The sequence below is a fragment of the Peromyscus eremicus genome, chromosome 12, assembly GCF_949786415.1.
Source record: "Peromyscus eremicus chromosome 12, PerEre_H2_v1, whole genome shotgun sequence".
NCBI classification, from domain to species: Eukaryota; Metazoa; Chordata; class Mammalia; order Rodentia; family Cricetidae; genus Peromyscus; species Peromyscus eremicus.
In genome coordinates this window covers 7,648,300-7,661,907 of record NC_081428.1, presented here as the reverse complement: position 1 = coordinate 7,661,907, position 13,608 = coordinate 7,648,300, and the positions used below count along the sequence as shown (strand labels likewise).

The 13,608-nt window shown below is 37.8% G+C and overlaps 1 protein-coding gene across 4 annotated transcripts in view; it reads right to left on the bottom strand.

The window, feature by feature from the left end:
- The window catches only part of Synj1 (synaptojanin 1), a 77,122-nt gene that overhangs the window by 32,692 nt on the left and 30,822 nt on the right, over window positions 1-13,608 (bottom strand). For 3 of the 4 annotated variants that reach the window (XM_059277652.1, XM_059277654.1, XM_059277655.1), the window contains exons 8-13: window positions 12,925-13,021; window positions 11,975-12,144; window positions 10,916-10,997; window positions 8,668-8,820; window positions 5,798-5,963; window positions 901-1,092 (exon numbers count right to left, since the gene is read on the bottom strand). In XM_059277652.1, coding sequence (XP_059133635.1) covers window positions 901-1,092; window positions 5,798-5,963; window positions 8,668-8,820; window positions 10,916-10,997; window positions 11,975-12,144; window positions 12,925-13,021 — 860 coding nt within the window. The remainder of the gene's footprint in view (window positions 1-900; window positions 1,093-5,797; window positions 5,964-8,667; window positions 8,821-10,915; window positions 10,998-11,974; window positions 12,145-12,924; window positions 13,022-13,608) is intronic. The other variant, XM_059277653.1, reaches the window with a different exon arrangement.

Here is a 13,608-nt window from a genome sequence, read left to right as displayed (position 1 = left end):
ATTGATTAACAATTAGTTGAGAAGGAAAACTAGTATCTCATACAAGTTCCTGTACATAGCACTGTCAAATTGGTCATTATATACTACTGTTAAAGGAAGCTGGAGTTGATTCTCAAGTTCCTGATTCTAATTACCATCACAGTGTTGGAAGGCTCTGCTGTGAATAAATGGTGACAGAGTATCTGCCGTGACCAACCCAGCACTTTCTTATTTTATCTGTTTTAATCTCCAGGCCCTGTGTGGGCTTATGCACACCACGTCTGTGCAGGTGCCCCATTTGGGAAGAGCAGTAAGCCCTTTTCTCTCCGAACCTCCTCTCCAGGCCCCTTGTACAACCAAGTTAATATAATGTCTATAAAATTGCTCATGACCCATCCTGGAAAACGGAACATTCTGGGCTTGAAAAATAAAATACAAATGGTCAACTAATAACTAATAATCTTAGTTCTTGTCTATTCAAATAAAAGCAGAAGTAGTTTCTCTTGTATGTGTGGCTACCCTCAAAGGTGTCTATTTATACATGGATCACGACTTTCTGAGAAACAACTGGCAAAAAAAAAAGATTTTCAAATGTTCTATTCCTTTTGTTTTTGTTTGTTTTGTTTTAGGAGTCAAAGTTCTACTGTGTAGTCCAGGCTTGCCTAGAACTTAGAGCAATCCTCCTGTCTCAGTCACCAGAGTACTAGGATTGCAGAGGTAAGCCACCAAACCCAGCTCCACCATTGTTTTTTACGAAGTAGAAAATGTCCAGAAGTAAAAAGTGAGGTAAGACTTTATCAGACTCGACCTAAGAAATATTGGCTTAAAAACTAACAAAAGAAGCCCAAGTCTCTTTTCTAAATTAGTCAAGTGTCACACTGGAGTCAGGACTTCCATTAAACCCTAATATAAAAATCCAACCTTGAAACTCCTGGATGCCAGCTAACTTGGGAGCATCAAGAAGCCAGTCTGTAAGCGTCTGGTTCTTAAATGCTATGCTGCGGAACTGCTTCCCACCATTCACATTCCAGGTTCCCACACACACTCGAATCTTCTTGGGTTTTGAGTATTTGTAGAAGTTCTCACACATGTTCTTTAAGACTTTGGAAGATGCTAATGGAAAATAAGATGCAAGAGAACGTTAGTAAACTGCAGTAAACCATCACAAAAGTGTTTTTTATTAACAGAGGGTATCTGGAAATACAGTCATTGTCACGAGCACAAATAAAGAGCATGCGCAGGCACAAGAAAGAGATCAGCTCTGAATGCCAAGCCCAGCCGGAGGCAATAACCACACAGAATAATGAAAGTAAAGACTGAACATAAAAACTGTTACAGAATGACTGTAGTAACACAAAGCATGCAGGGGGAACAGCTCTGGTTCAATGGTGTACTGGTTTATAATACATAAAACCTACAGCAAATGACTTACAATTTTATTAAGAGTATGGTTAAAATATAAGTTTTAGTCTCCCTAAACAAAAATAATAAAAACATCTACATTTAAGATTCAAACTATTGAAAGGTGGCTTGATGAACAATGGCTCCCTCACAAAAATGAGCATTAGGGAAGAGAATGAGAGACTCAAATGAAATCACTACCAAATGCTTCCCAGCTCACTGAGAAGAGCTCAAGTGCTTAGCAGTGACCTGCAGGGTCTCTGCTCTTTCTGTCCTTGGTTCTGCTCACTCACCACTAGGCACTGACTCCTTTTCAGGCTTGCTCCTATTCCAAAGCAGTCAGACTGCACTTCCCACAGCCTGAAACACTCATCCCTTCCTCCTCCAGCTCTTAACTGTTCAACAAGGCTCCTCTGATCCCCCTAGTTAAAACTGCACTATGCCTTTCAGGACCACTGTCCTCCCTTATTTTCACATAATCTTTCATATTTTACCAAATAATATCACTTTACTATGTTACTTATTATTTTATGATATCAAAAACTAGCAATATTCTGAGCAACTGGGACTGGGAAAGGTAAAACGTTAGTATCATGAATGTAGTTTTTGACCTCTGACCCCCCTGAAGGAACTGAAGATTTATTTGGATGATAACCATGTCCCCATTGTTGGGGGGGATATTTGTACACTGTGTGAAGATATATTGCTGTGATTGCTTTAATAAAGAGCTGAACAGCCAATAGCTAGGCAGGAGGTACAGGCAGAAAGAGAAAGAGAAAGAAGAATCTAGGCGTTCAGGGAAGCAAGATGCATAGAGGAAGCAGGATGGGCAAGACATGAGGTAAAATGTAGACTAATATAAACAAGTTAATTTAAGTTATAAGAGCTAGTGAGACAAGCCTGAGCTAAGGTTGAGCTTTCATAATTAATAATAAGTCTCCGTGCCATTATTTGGGAGCTGGCTGGCGGGACAGAGAAAGACTCGTTATACTCCATTGTCTTGTGAGCAGATGTGTACACTTCTAAACCTCTTCCTTCCTATCTGATTTAATTATTTATAGAGGTGACTGGTGATAACAAAAACAGACCATTTATTCTGTCCTGTCAATACAATGACTATTCTCTATTATTAGGGATATCACTGAACTTTAAACTAAAATTATTATCACTGTGAAAACACCATTTAAAATCTACTAAATGCCAAGGTGTCAATTCTGTGATTGTACAACTTAAAGAAGTGAGCAAAACAGTAATGCCATGTGAACAAAACCAGCCTGCCATCTTGCTTGAATTAATAAGGTCAAATCACTTTATAAATAGAATAAGAAGGTAAAGTATAATCCTAGTTTATTCTTAACATGTTTTGGCACCTTAATGTGCTTAAAGAAATAAGTCTGCTAAAACCACAGATGTCTGTCTCTAAACACCATACCCTTACAGAAATGATGTTCGTTACATAACCCAGAGCCTGTGCTCCCTCCCCACTTCCTTTAAAACAAAAAGCAAGTTTCTCAGAAGAGTCACAATGGTAAGCAGGCAAAACACCCTAGGAAGGGGAAGAGAAGATATTATTTTTGGCTAAATTTCTGGCAAGACTTTGCTTTGTCCTGTTTGCTACAGATTCACCTTTAAAGACAAGACCATAAACCACAGAGAACGAAGAGATGAAATTCCTATGAATACACAGGCAAGAAACAGAGGAGCTGTATCAAGTGCTCCCAATGCACCTGCTGACTTGGTGAACAGCACTGATGCTGCTGTCTAAAGTGAACAGGTTTTAGATCTTATTTTAGTGCAGGTCTGGAGTTAAAGAAAACAAGTCATCCACAAAGAAATAGAACAAATGCTGAGTGGTTATAAACAGCATGGGCACTATCTGAATCAATGCAAAATAGCCATATTTAGACCTTTTTCTGCAGCCTATGAAGAGCAGGATCTAACAATAATAACATTCAAGGAAATATAAAGTGAAATTTAATCTAGCTGAATTATCCTTCATTGGCAGAAGTCAGTGATGCAGAAGACAAAGAATCCTGTACATTTCTTCCAGAATAAAGTACTTAATTTCTGCAAACTTAAAGTTTTTATTCAGAGTAAAACAAAACACTAATTTATCCTGTAATATCATGAAGATAAAATTATATCTGTCTGTGCACAACATCAGCTTTCGAAAAATAAAGAAAAGGTTGCTTTTATGTATACATTGATTTTTCTATACTGTACCTGACTGCAATGTCTGTTCAGAAACTATGGATGCATCAAGAAGAAAACAAAGAGTCATTAGTAAAACAACCAGTTACATTTAAGGCCTGGCATGTCACCCGAAGGACATCTTGAGATGGCCTTACTCATCTCTTTCATGTTGACAGCTTGAATTGGTTTTTTGAAGCTATAACACCAAAGACAATAAATAACAATAACTGATACAAACCCATGTGTCTGCACTGACTCAGTGATGTCCATTGCTTCACGATATGAAGGTCCTCCTCTTCCAGATGCTCGTGTGTGTGTGTGTGTGTGTGTGTGTGTGTGTGAAAATCTAAGAGGCTGAAGGACACTAAAGACATGGAAATGTATGTCTTAACACATAACTTTGAATCTTCTTTTTCTGGGACTCACCAGGCGAGAAGTACCATCGTTCAGCTAGAACAAGACAAGTGCATTCTAAAACCATCAACTACACTATATAAAACTATGCAAAGTCCCATGGCTGTAAAGGCTTATGGGAAAAGTGGGGTTGGGGCAGCACACATAAAAACGTCAAAAGTGACACACCAAAGAAGAAAGGAACCTAATTTTAAAAGCAGCATAGTATTATGTACATTAAATGGTTATGAAATGCATGACTATACAATATAAAGCACTACATTTTTAAAAATATGAAGCTGGCTTGTAGAAAAGGGCATAGCAATTGTAAATGGTAGCAGAAGGGTTATTAGAAAATGGATGGGAAGTTGAAACATCAGATGTGGGTGGGTCTGGCTCGAAGCACATGGTGAACTGCAGAAGGGAAGGTGTTTAAGGTGTGTGCATCTGGGTATGTATGTTTTATATATCTGTACCCATATTGGTTCTGTTGAGTAGTTTTCTGCATTTGCCTATTGTTGCTTGCCAGCAAAATCACGCATAAGCTCATGCAAAATTAGCATCATGTTCACATCATTACCTAATGTATCAACCACAATGGACCAAGTTCTCAGTCTCAAAACGAGCATGGCAGTGGGGCCGACTGCTTTGAGAGGCACAGCATGGTGGGATGTGCAGGAACCTAGACACCTGATGCTTATCCTGGGGGGGGGGGATTGAGGTTCTTTGCTTCATCTCTTCCTCCACACACTTACTTTCAATTGTTGCTTATTAATGCCTCCACATCAGAGTAGGCACAGGTGGAGAGAGGTGACAAAACAGAAATCAGTAAGTCTGAAGTTCGAAGACGTAGTAAGCATCAGACTTTTGTTTTTTTTTTTTTAAGTTTGAGTAGGTCCCAGCCCCCATGCCTGCTTACCCATTCCTGAGAAGCTGCTTGTAATGAAATCTGACAGTCTACAATCACCTGTAGGGCCCGTCTCAAGAGGACATTACTAAAAATTCTAGGAACTTCCCCGTGTGGAGAGTGTGTGTTGGAAGGTTTAGGGCTAACAGGAAAAGAAGCCCACAGTGCTATAGTCCTAATGGGAGAGAATGGAACTAGAAAGCTAACTGAACTTGTCAATTATACCTCAATAAAGCTGGGGAGGGGCAGGAGGTCCAACCGATCACATGTTTTAATACATGAAAAGTTCCAATTTTTTTAAACATTAGTAAAAGATATACAATAAAAGGTAAAAAGCTACCTTGGGGGAAAAGGCTACTTTATATTTATGTCAAATATTAAAACAGAAAATAGCAGTTAGTGGCCAATAATACATATTACTTTAAACTGTTACTATGACTTATACTGATTCAAATAATAACAACCAAAGTTAGGAGGTGGTTACAGAAACATTTGTGGTGTTCATGAAAAATTAACCAGTACAGATAAAGGCCTTTCTCAATAAAGCACTGCCTATCTAACTGGGTTACCGAATGCTCTCAGTGCTAGCTTTCACTGTATAGAAACCTGCCTTGGATCGTTAGCAGCACATATAGCACATATAGCCCCCAGTCATAATCTGCAGAAGAAAGTACACATAGTGTTCAGAAAAAAAAATCCGGCCAGTCTGTGGCTGAGTATTACTAATAGCATTAACACTCGACAAGAGAAAAACTTAACTGGAGAATACTTCTGCAAAAAAACCACTTGTACAGAAATCCCTTCCAAAATGCTATAAATCAATGACAGCCTAAAAACTACTCATGTCGATAAGTTTACACTTACTTTTTTGGACTTTCTAGGATGATAAAAAAATGAAGTAAGTAAAGTATTAAGTGTGCATACCACGCAAACTTCCAGTGGTTAGAAGTGCTCGGGCTTTGTCAGCTAAGTCACTGTTTAGAGTATTCCCCAGGAGCAAAACATCAATGGCTTCCTGCTTGGAGCTGTCGAAGAAGTTGTTCTGAATGGTCCTGGTGACAGAGCGAGCACCATCTTTCAACTTTCCAGCCTGTTGTGGGAGAAAGGAGCATGGGCCCTTGCTCGAAATACTGCTGATTTTACTCAATATGTATTCTGCAAATTTTAAATTGATTTCATAAAATTCTAGTATTAAAAGGTCCTAATAATGATCTTTTAAATGCATAACTACATTGAAAGGCCTTAAATTGTAACTTCTCCCTTACAGTCTGCACAAAGAAAATAATAAACTAAACACCACAACTCCATCAAGTAATTTACTGAGCAGTAAGTACTTAATTGTATATTTATTTGAATTAAGATTCCTTTCTACATCATGACTTTTAAATGTGGGGATGGGCTGTATAAGGAAAGGCAGTAGAGACAAAGAATGATACTTACAACTCCTAGAAAACCTTCTAAATACTTTTTTATACTTAAAAGTGAAATTGCTCCCCAATAATTTAATGCTAGTTAAAAACAAAACTAAACCTAAAATCAAAGGTCTAATTAAAAAATAAATTTCTAATTACATCTCATAAATATAAATACAAAAATTTTAGTTTACACATTAAAGATATTTTGTTGCCTATACAAATATAAATCTAAAAAATAAATACCTATTCAAATTCTGAGAGGGTTGATTACAACTTTTAATGAACAGGTATTTCACTTAGGCATATTATCAGACAGTATTTTGATCCTATAGACTTTTGACTGTCAAAAATAACTTTGGTTTGGAATATGTAATTTTCTCTCATCCCTTTGAAAAATAACAGTGATTACAGGCCAAATTTCAGAATAAGGAGCCAATTTTCTTATATGCCACCAAATGTAATATGGCATTAAATCATTATTTTTGTCATGTAATACAAAAAATGATGTTATTGAAAAAAGAACACTCACCATTCATTATCAGGCAATTAATCAAAAGGAGCCAAAAGAAAGGAAAAGAAAGAGCAGTTCAGGTGTTAGATTTTTGCTCAATTCAGACTAGTATATTTAATATTAATATATAAAGATTTCGTATCTATACATTATGTTAAAGATACGCATACTGAAAATATATGCAACTTCTGTACATATATTGTCTTAGTCGCAGCAGAAACAAAGGCAGAGGCACATAAAAAAAGACTATTTTAAAGCAACAGTGGGAGAATCAGATTTTAATAACACAAATCATACTATTTAAAAGGAATAAATGAAGTCAAGCAATTTCAGGTTTTCAAAAGAAAGCGGTGTTTAGAGAGTGAGGACCTGTAACATCCCTATTTGAGGTGAGGCTGACGCCTGCGGCAGAGGAGCAGACTGAACATAGACTTGAGATGAGGAATACTCTTCACAGAACCTCAGCTGCTGTGCTACTGCTCAGGAGACCATGAAAATGGCTAACCTTTTCTCTTTTTGCTGACTGCTGACTGTTTTGGTGATTTGTTTTGTTTTGTTTTAAACTAGGTTTTGTCAGGCCTGGTACTCGATATATAGCCTAGGTTGGCTTTGAACTTATTGCAATCCTCCTGTCTCAGCCTCTCCAATGCTGGGATTTATAGGTATGAACCACCATATGTAGTCAGAAGTTTTTCTGTGTCCCGGCTGGCTGGCAGTTGGAACAAATCTCTCTCACCTGCCAGTCCCGTAGCCGCTTAGACCCAACTAAACATATATAGGCTTATATTATTTTTAAACTATGGCCATGGCAGGCTTCTTGCTAGCTAGCTCCTGCATCTTAAATTAACCCATTTCTATAAATCTATACTTTGACACGAGGCTCGTGGCTCACCGGTACTTTACATCTTGCTTCTCCTGGCGGAGGCTGGCAGTGTTTCCTCTGCTCTGTCTTTCTCCTTCCTCTCTCTCTAGTTAGAATGTCCCACCTAACCTTATTCTGCCTCACCATTGGCCAAACAGCTTTATTTATCAACCAATCAGAGCAACACATTCACAGAATACAGAATGATATCACCCATCAACCATGCCTAGCTAAATGTTCTCACTTTTATCCAGAAATAATTTGAGGAGTTGTAGAGATTTTGGGTAAGTTAAATTAAGGCCAGGGTCCCTTAAAGAGTTAAACAATATTTAAGTATATAGAATCATAAAACATACATAGCTCCAAATCCCACAACAAGGGCCAAGTACCAAACAGGAAAGTAACCTAAAGATAACACAAGCAGCTACAAGTCCTGATGAGACTCAGCATCATACTAAGACCACATCCCACCCTTTACTCCAATGATAGCTCCCTTTTAAAACTGAAACAAGCAGAAAGTACAAAGTTAACAATTAAGCCCAAGTAATACTGGGTTCGCTGCACTCTCGCATAAATTGGTGGTGGGCTGTATGTCCATCCACTATTTGTGACATAACTCCCAAATAGAGGCACTGTGTCAAGTGCAGGGGACTCAAAGACCAATGAGCAGGATAATTTATCAGGACTATGGACTTTTTTAAAATCTTATTTAAAATCAATATAAACAATATAAAAAGTAAGATACACAATATTAAGCCATATAAAATAATATCTATGGACATATACGATGGATTATCTCTAAAAGCACACTTAAGACTAAAGAATTACCTGTGCTGCATTTAGTCATCAGAATCTACTACTGTGGGAAGACGATCAGAGAGGACACGAAAGCTAGAGGCGGCAACCCTACCAGACTCCTGCTAACTTAAAACCTACTATTAAAAGTCATTTCAACGTTCTAGAGAGGAGAGAGATGACATTAATGCTATGACAGCTTTGGATCTACCTTGGCCTTCCCTTCAAGGGCTCCGGTGCCTGCATATATCTTACTGATGGAATCGCCATTCACAGACCACATGGACCGGAAAACTTCTTGAAAGCGAGTCACTAGCTGAGGCTTTTCAGCTAAGCCCAGAGCATCCAGCTGTTTAGTTAGCATCTGGAAGGATAAATGAGGATATTTAAGGTAAATATATATTTAAATATATTTTTATATAAATATATTATTTATATTTAAATGTATATTCACTGTAATGTGACTTTTTACAACTATTAGAATTAAACTTAAAATTTATAAATACAAGATTCTGAAAGTATTAACACTTTATTGGGCTATGTTTACTACCATTTTAATTTTTAAGGTAAAATTTGTAGTTTTTTTAAGGTAAAGTGTCATTTCAGTAGATTCAAAAGAGACCGTGAATTTGGAAATCCAAGAGGTAATGTCCCTCAATTAATGTTGTAGCCATCCCTGCAGTCGGAACAGTTTGCCTCCCTCACTGAGAACCTAGCTAATTCACAGTATGCTGGAGAACAGGGAAATAGGTACCAAGTTCACATAAGCATACGCACTACCTTTACGCTCCGGACTTCATTCTGGAAACCTGGGTAATTGAGGTTAGGTGAGCAAGAGAAGAAGGGCAATGAAAAGGTCATGGCAGCTCTTCCTGGATAGAGTCTACACTGATGGCATGTATAGAAGAACTGTGGGGGACCAAGTGGACAGGGCCTTTGGGCAACAAACCCTCCATCCCAGAGGCAATAAAAGCATTCCACAAGCTACTGATCTTTACTTGGTATGGCTCTAGCTTGGACTCCAGCAGCATGGAAGCAATGTCTGCTCCTCTTACTGACTCCTGCACTTTTACTGAACTCCTTCCTATTTACATTTCCTTCGTAGCTGTTAGGTGTAATAATTATCTATAATTACAAAAGATTTAGAGATATATAAAAGCCCCTCAGAAGGATTATTTTATTACTCAGGCTTATGCTAGAGTTGTTCTGTGTTCACGTGGGCCATAAAATAGTCCCCAGGGTCTCCTTTATAGGTTAAACCTTTCACTCTTGGAAGAAGTGGGAAAACAAATTTCACTTCATTATAAGTTATTTTGTAAGTGGTTAACCAACTGTGAGAGAGGGGCACACTCTCATGTCACACTTCCAATAGTGAGAGTCAACTAACACAGACTGGAAATGAACACTTGGTAATTGAAGTCTAAGAACTTCACTAAGCCTGGGCAGATCCAGTAAACATCCAGTCACCCAAAACCTGGGTTTCGATCAGACCTGAGCCATGTGAATTCATCTGATTATGACCTGCCTTCTTTCACATCTCATGTGTCATATTTTAAGAAAAAAAAGATAAATGTCAATGATAGGTTTCAACAAAAGTCAAAACAGTAAAATTTATTTACTTATATAAAATATCTATGCCCCAGAGAACTTTATACAACTGGACTTTCACTTGAGACAGAAGCTGAGTGTCTGTAATTAATTAACTAGTGCATAGGCCAAATTTAAGATCATTAACTGAGAGTCTTTAGAGAGCTTGAAAACCACGTCCCACCTAATGTAAACTGAGTCCACGACCTCCTTTTGGCCCTGACTGGGCAGGGGAGACCTAGGAAAGCTCGGGGTTGCTCCGGTTTACTGAGTAGCTGAGACTGTGTCTATACTAGACTGAGCTTGGTGAATAACAGTAAAATAAACCTAATAAATAAATAAGCTTCTAAAGGCTTTAAAGGAAACCCTGGTCACTTTTCACTTTGGCTAGCTTTGGCATTTTCATCTGATTCCTAATTAATTAATTAGATTTTGTAGCTACGGACTTGATAATGCCCACTTGGATTGAGTTACAAACTATCAAAAATATAACCCTATAGGAATGTACATGTAAAAACAGATTCTCAACATCCTAAAATAAAATCTTGAAAATATCAACATAAAGTTCAGAGCCATGCAAACTGTTTCAAGAGAAAGGCCAAAACAGCAGCGGTCACTGCAGTACCCAAGCAGGTGTCTACCAGGAGTGTAGGGAACAACAGGAGAAAACAGGTGGCAGCTATCAGACCATATGAAGAGAGATGAAGGGAACTGTTAACCCACAGGGCTTGAGTGGGGGAAAGGCAAGAAGTGAAGAAACAGAAGTCTCTAGGAAGGCTTAGTTTCATTACTCATACAACTGAGAAACAGGTTTACAAAAGCACTCAGGATGCATACAGCATAAGCATTAGTTTGTTTGTTTTTGTTTTTACCTCTAAGCCAAGGAATGCCTGCACACTGTTTGTTCTATCAAGACAATCCAAGCAGTTTGTTCGAACTGTACCACTCTGGCACCTGCAACGGTTCCAATCAAGTTACATGGCTAGTTTGTGGAGGAAGAAAGCATCAATGAAGGACAGCAACAGAGACGGTTACAGCTGAGTACCTACCTCTCTAGCTCCACCTTTCTATTGTCACTATACTCAGGCACCAAATACTCATGAAAGTATTAAACCGATAGTGCCTGTGCACACACCTAGATTCTACATCTGCTAATGTTTTGTCATGCATTTCCATCACATATCTACTACAGATTTATTTTTAATTAGGTCCATAGTTAGGAGCTAAATATACATTCAGGTTTATAATCCTATAGTTCTTTCCACAAAAATAATAAGAATTTTGGGAATGATTATTTATTCCCAACAAGAACAAGAAGACCTTTCTCTTGATTGCCCCATAAAGCCATTGTGACATAGAAAATACAATCTGAAAAAAGCCAATTAACTTTGAGCTTTGTTCACAGGTTTACTTCAATCTATAATCTGAACTTAAACCTTCCAACGTACTTTTGTCTTACTCCATATGTAAAAACTAAGGGTTTAAGGTGCACTAATCAGGCAATAAGCAGAGGTCTCCTTGTCTTTGCATATAATGGTCTTCACTAGTGTGAAGAGCTGCTAAACTTAGCTTTGCTGACAGCATCAAGTCTGGAAGGCAGGTGAACAGCAGCTCGGGTGTTTCTAGCTGTGTGACCTGGAGCAAGCCTTGCCTCATTTTCCTCAAATGCAAAGGCAATCGTAGATCCTACCCCTCGCTGCTACTGACATGAAGACGAATACACTGCTGTTGCACAGACTGTTCTAGATAATGTAACTTTTTACTATTATTTGTTGAAAGCTAGAGAAAAACAAGCTTAGCATAAAGTATTAAAAATACTTAAAATCTTAAACTTCAATATAAAAAGAAAATTTAACAGTTTAATGTTAAGAATGATTTTTAAGTTGTAGCAAAGTTCCAATTTAAAGAGTTGAGGAATAGAACTGTCAAACCTTTTAACTTCATTGCCATCGAAATAAAAAAATCCATAATCTAGAAACTTCTGGACTTGAGGCTTGAGGACACTGTGTAACTTTTCCGCCTTTCCTCCTTTGACCATTTGGTGATAGTCAAAAGACACCATGTGGACATCGGAAGCGTGTTCAGAAGCTTTCAAATGACTCTGCAAGTGGAAAGCAGACACTCGAGCGGTGTTGACTGAACGGCCTGTGGCTATGGCACCGCAGACTGCACACTTACACTCCAAGCTGCCTCGGGAGTTCTCTGAAATTTCACTCAGCCCCAAACAGCTTTCACTGACACTGGCAGCAAAAGGGACAATCACTTTTGATACCTAATGGCATTTATTGTCTAAAGCCCCATATACTATCCCTGAGAGACTGAGGGCGTAATTAATTCAGGGAATCTAATAAATACTTTAGTTCAGTTTAGAAAATGTAATAGTTTCCAATCACCAATGTTTTATTGTTATGATACAAATTTAGTACGCACTATAGAATCCAAAATAAAGCACCTTGATTTTTAACATTTAACAAGTCTAATCAGAGATTAAAAGGCTCATCTTTTATGCCTTCATTCAATGTATCTTTTAAGTTTACCATTAAAATATCACTCTCAAAAGCATAATGAACAATAATTTTCTTGAAATCATAAAAAATAGCTAATTAGGTTATGTTCCCACTTAACCAGACTTCCTAATTTAAATCTTAGAAAATGGTTTCTAGCTAGTCTACATATCTTATATAATTACATTGATCCATCATTGACTGATTAAGTATTCTGCTTATGCTATTTTCTAATAGCCTCAGAGCATTAAAGGCATCACCAAACCCTAACTTTGTCTAGGAAGTGCTTTCCTTCCTAGGGGGTCTGATGACTTTGTTGTCTATTTCCATTCTAGGTGACCATGGGCCAGAATGGAAGAGAAAGCAGCTGCACTTACCTGGAAAGCCTTACTTAGCATATGTTCACCTTCCTTAGATCCAAGCAAATTCACCACTATTTGTTTACCATATAAATCCTTAAGTGTTCGGAAATGCCTATTGACAAAAGACAAGAAACAGCATATTAAAATTACAGCCTTTCCCTCAGTAAACAAGAAACTCATAAGATTTGCTAAATTGGATATAAATCCATTCTACATCCCTGGATGGATAAGATTCAGTAAGTACAATTTCCCCTCTGACTTATGGATGCCAAGACACAGCCCACCTGGCCCTCTGATGACCACATACTTGAGGAGTATTCAAGAGCGCTGTCTGACTAGGGTGAGCCTTTGAAGGCTCCTTCATCTGGGGCTTTGCTCCCCCCAGTTTCTGTTACCTGAGCTCAATCCAAAAAAACCCTAACATCTGTACTTACTCTTTCCAGAGAGATGCTACATTTGTGCATTGGTTTTAGTATAGTATACTGTTATAATTCTCTAATTTTTTTAGTTTTTATTTATTGACAATTTCAAAAATGCATACAACACGATTAGTTCTTGTTAATCTCTCACACTGTGTCTAATCTATAAATTAAACTTTAACATATTTATGTATGTTCAAGAAAAACATCAGTGTAAGGTGGTGTGGTATTGCACACCTGTATCCATGAGGATAAAAGGTACGACTGAAAACAAAAAGCA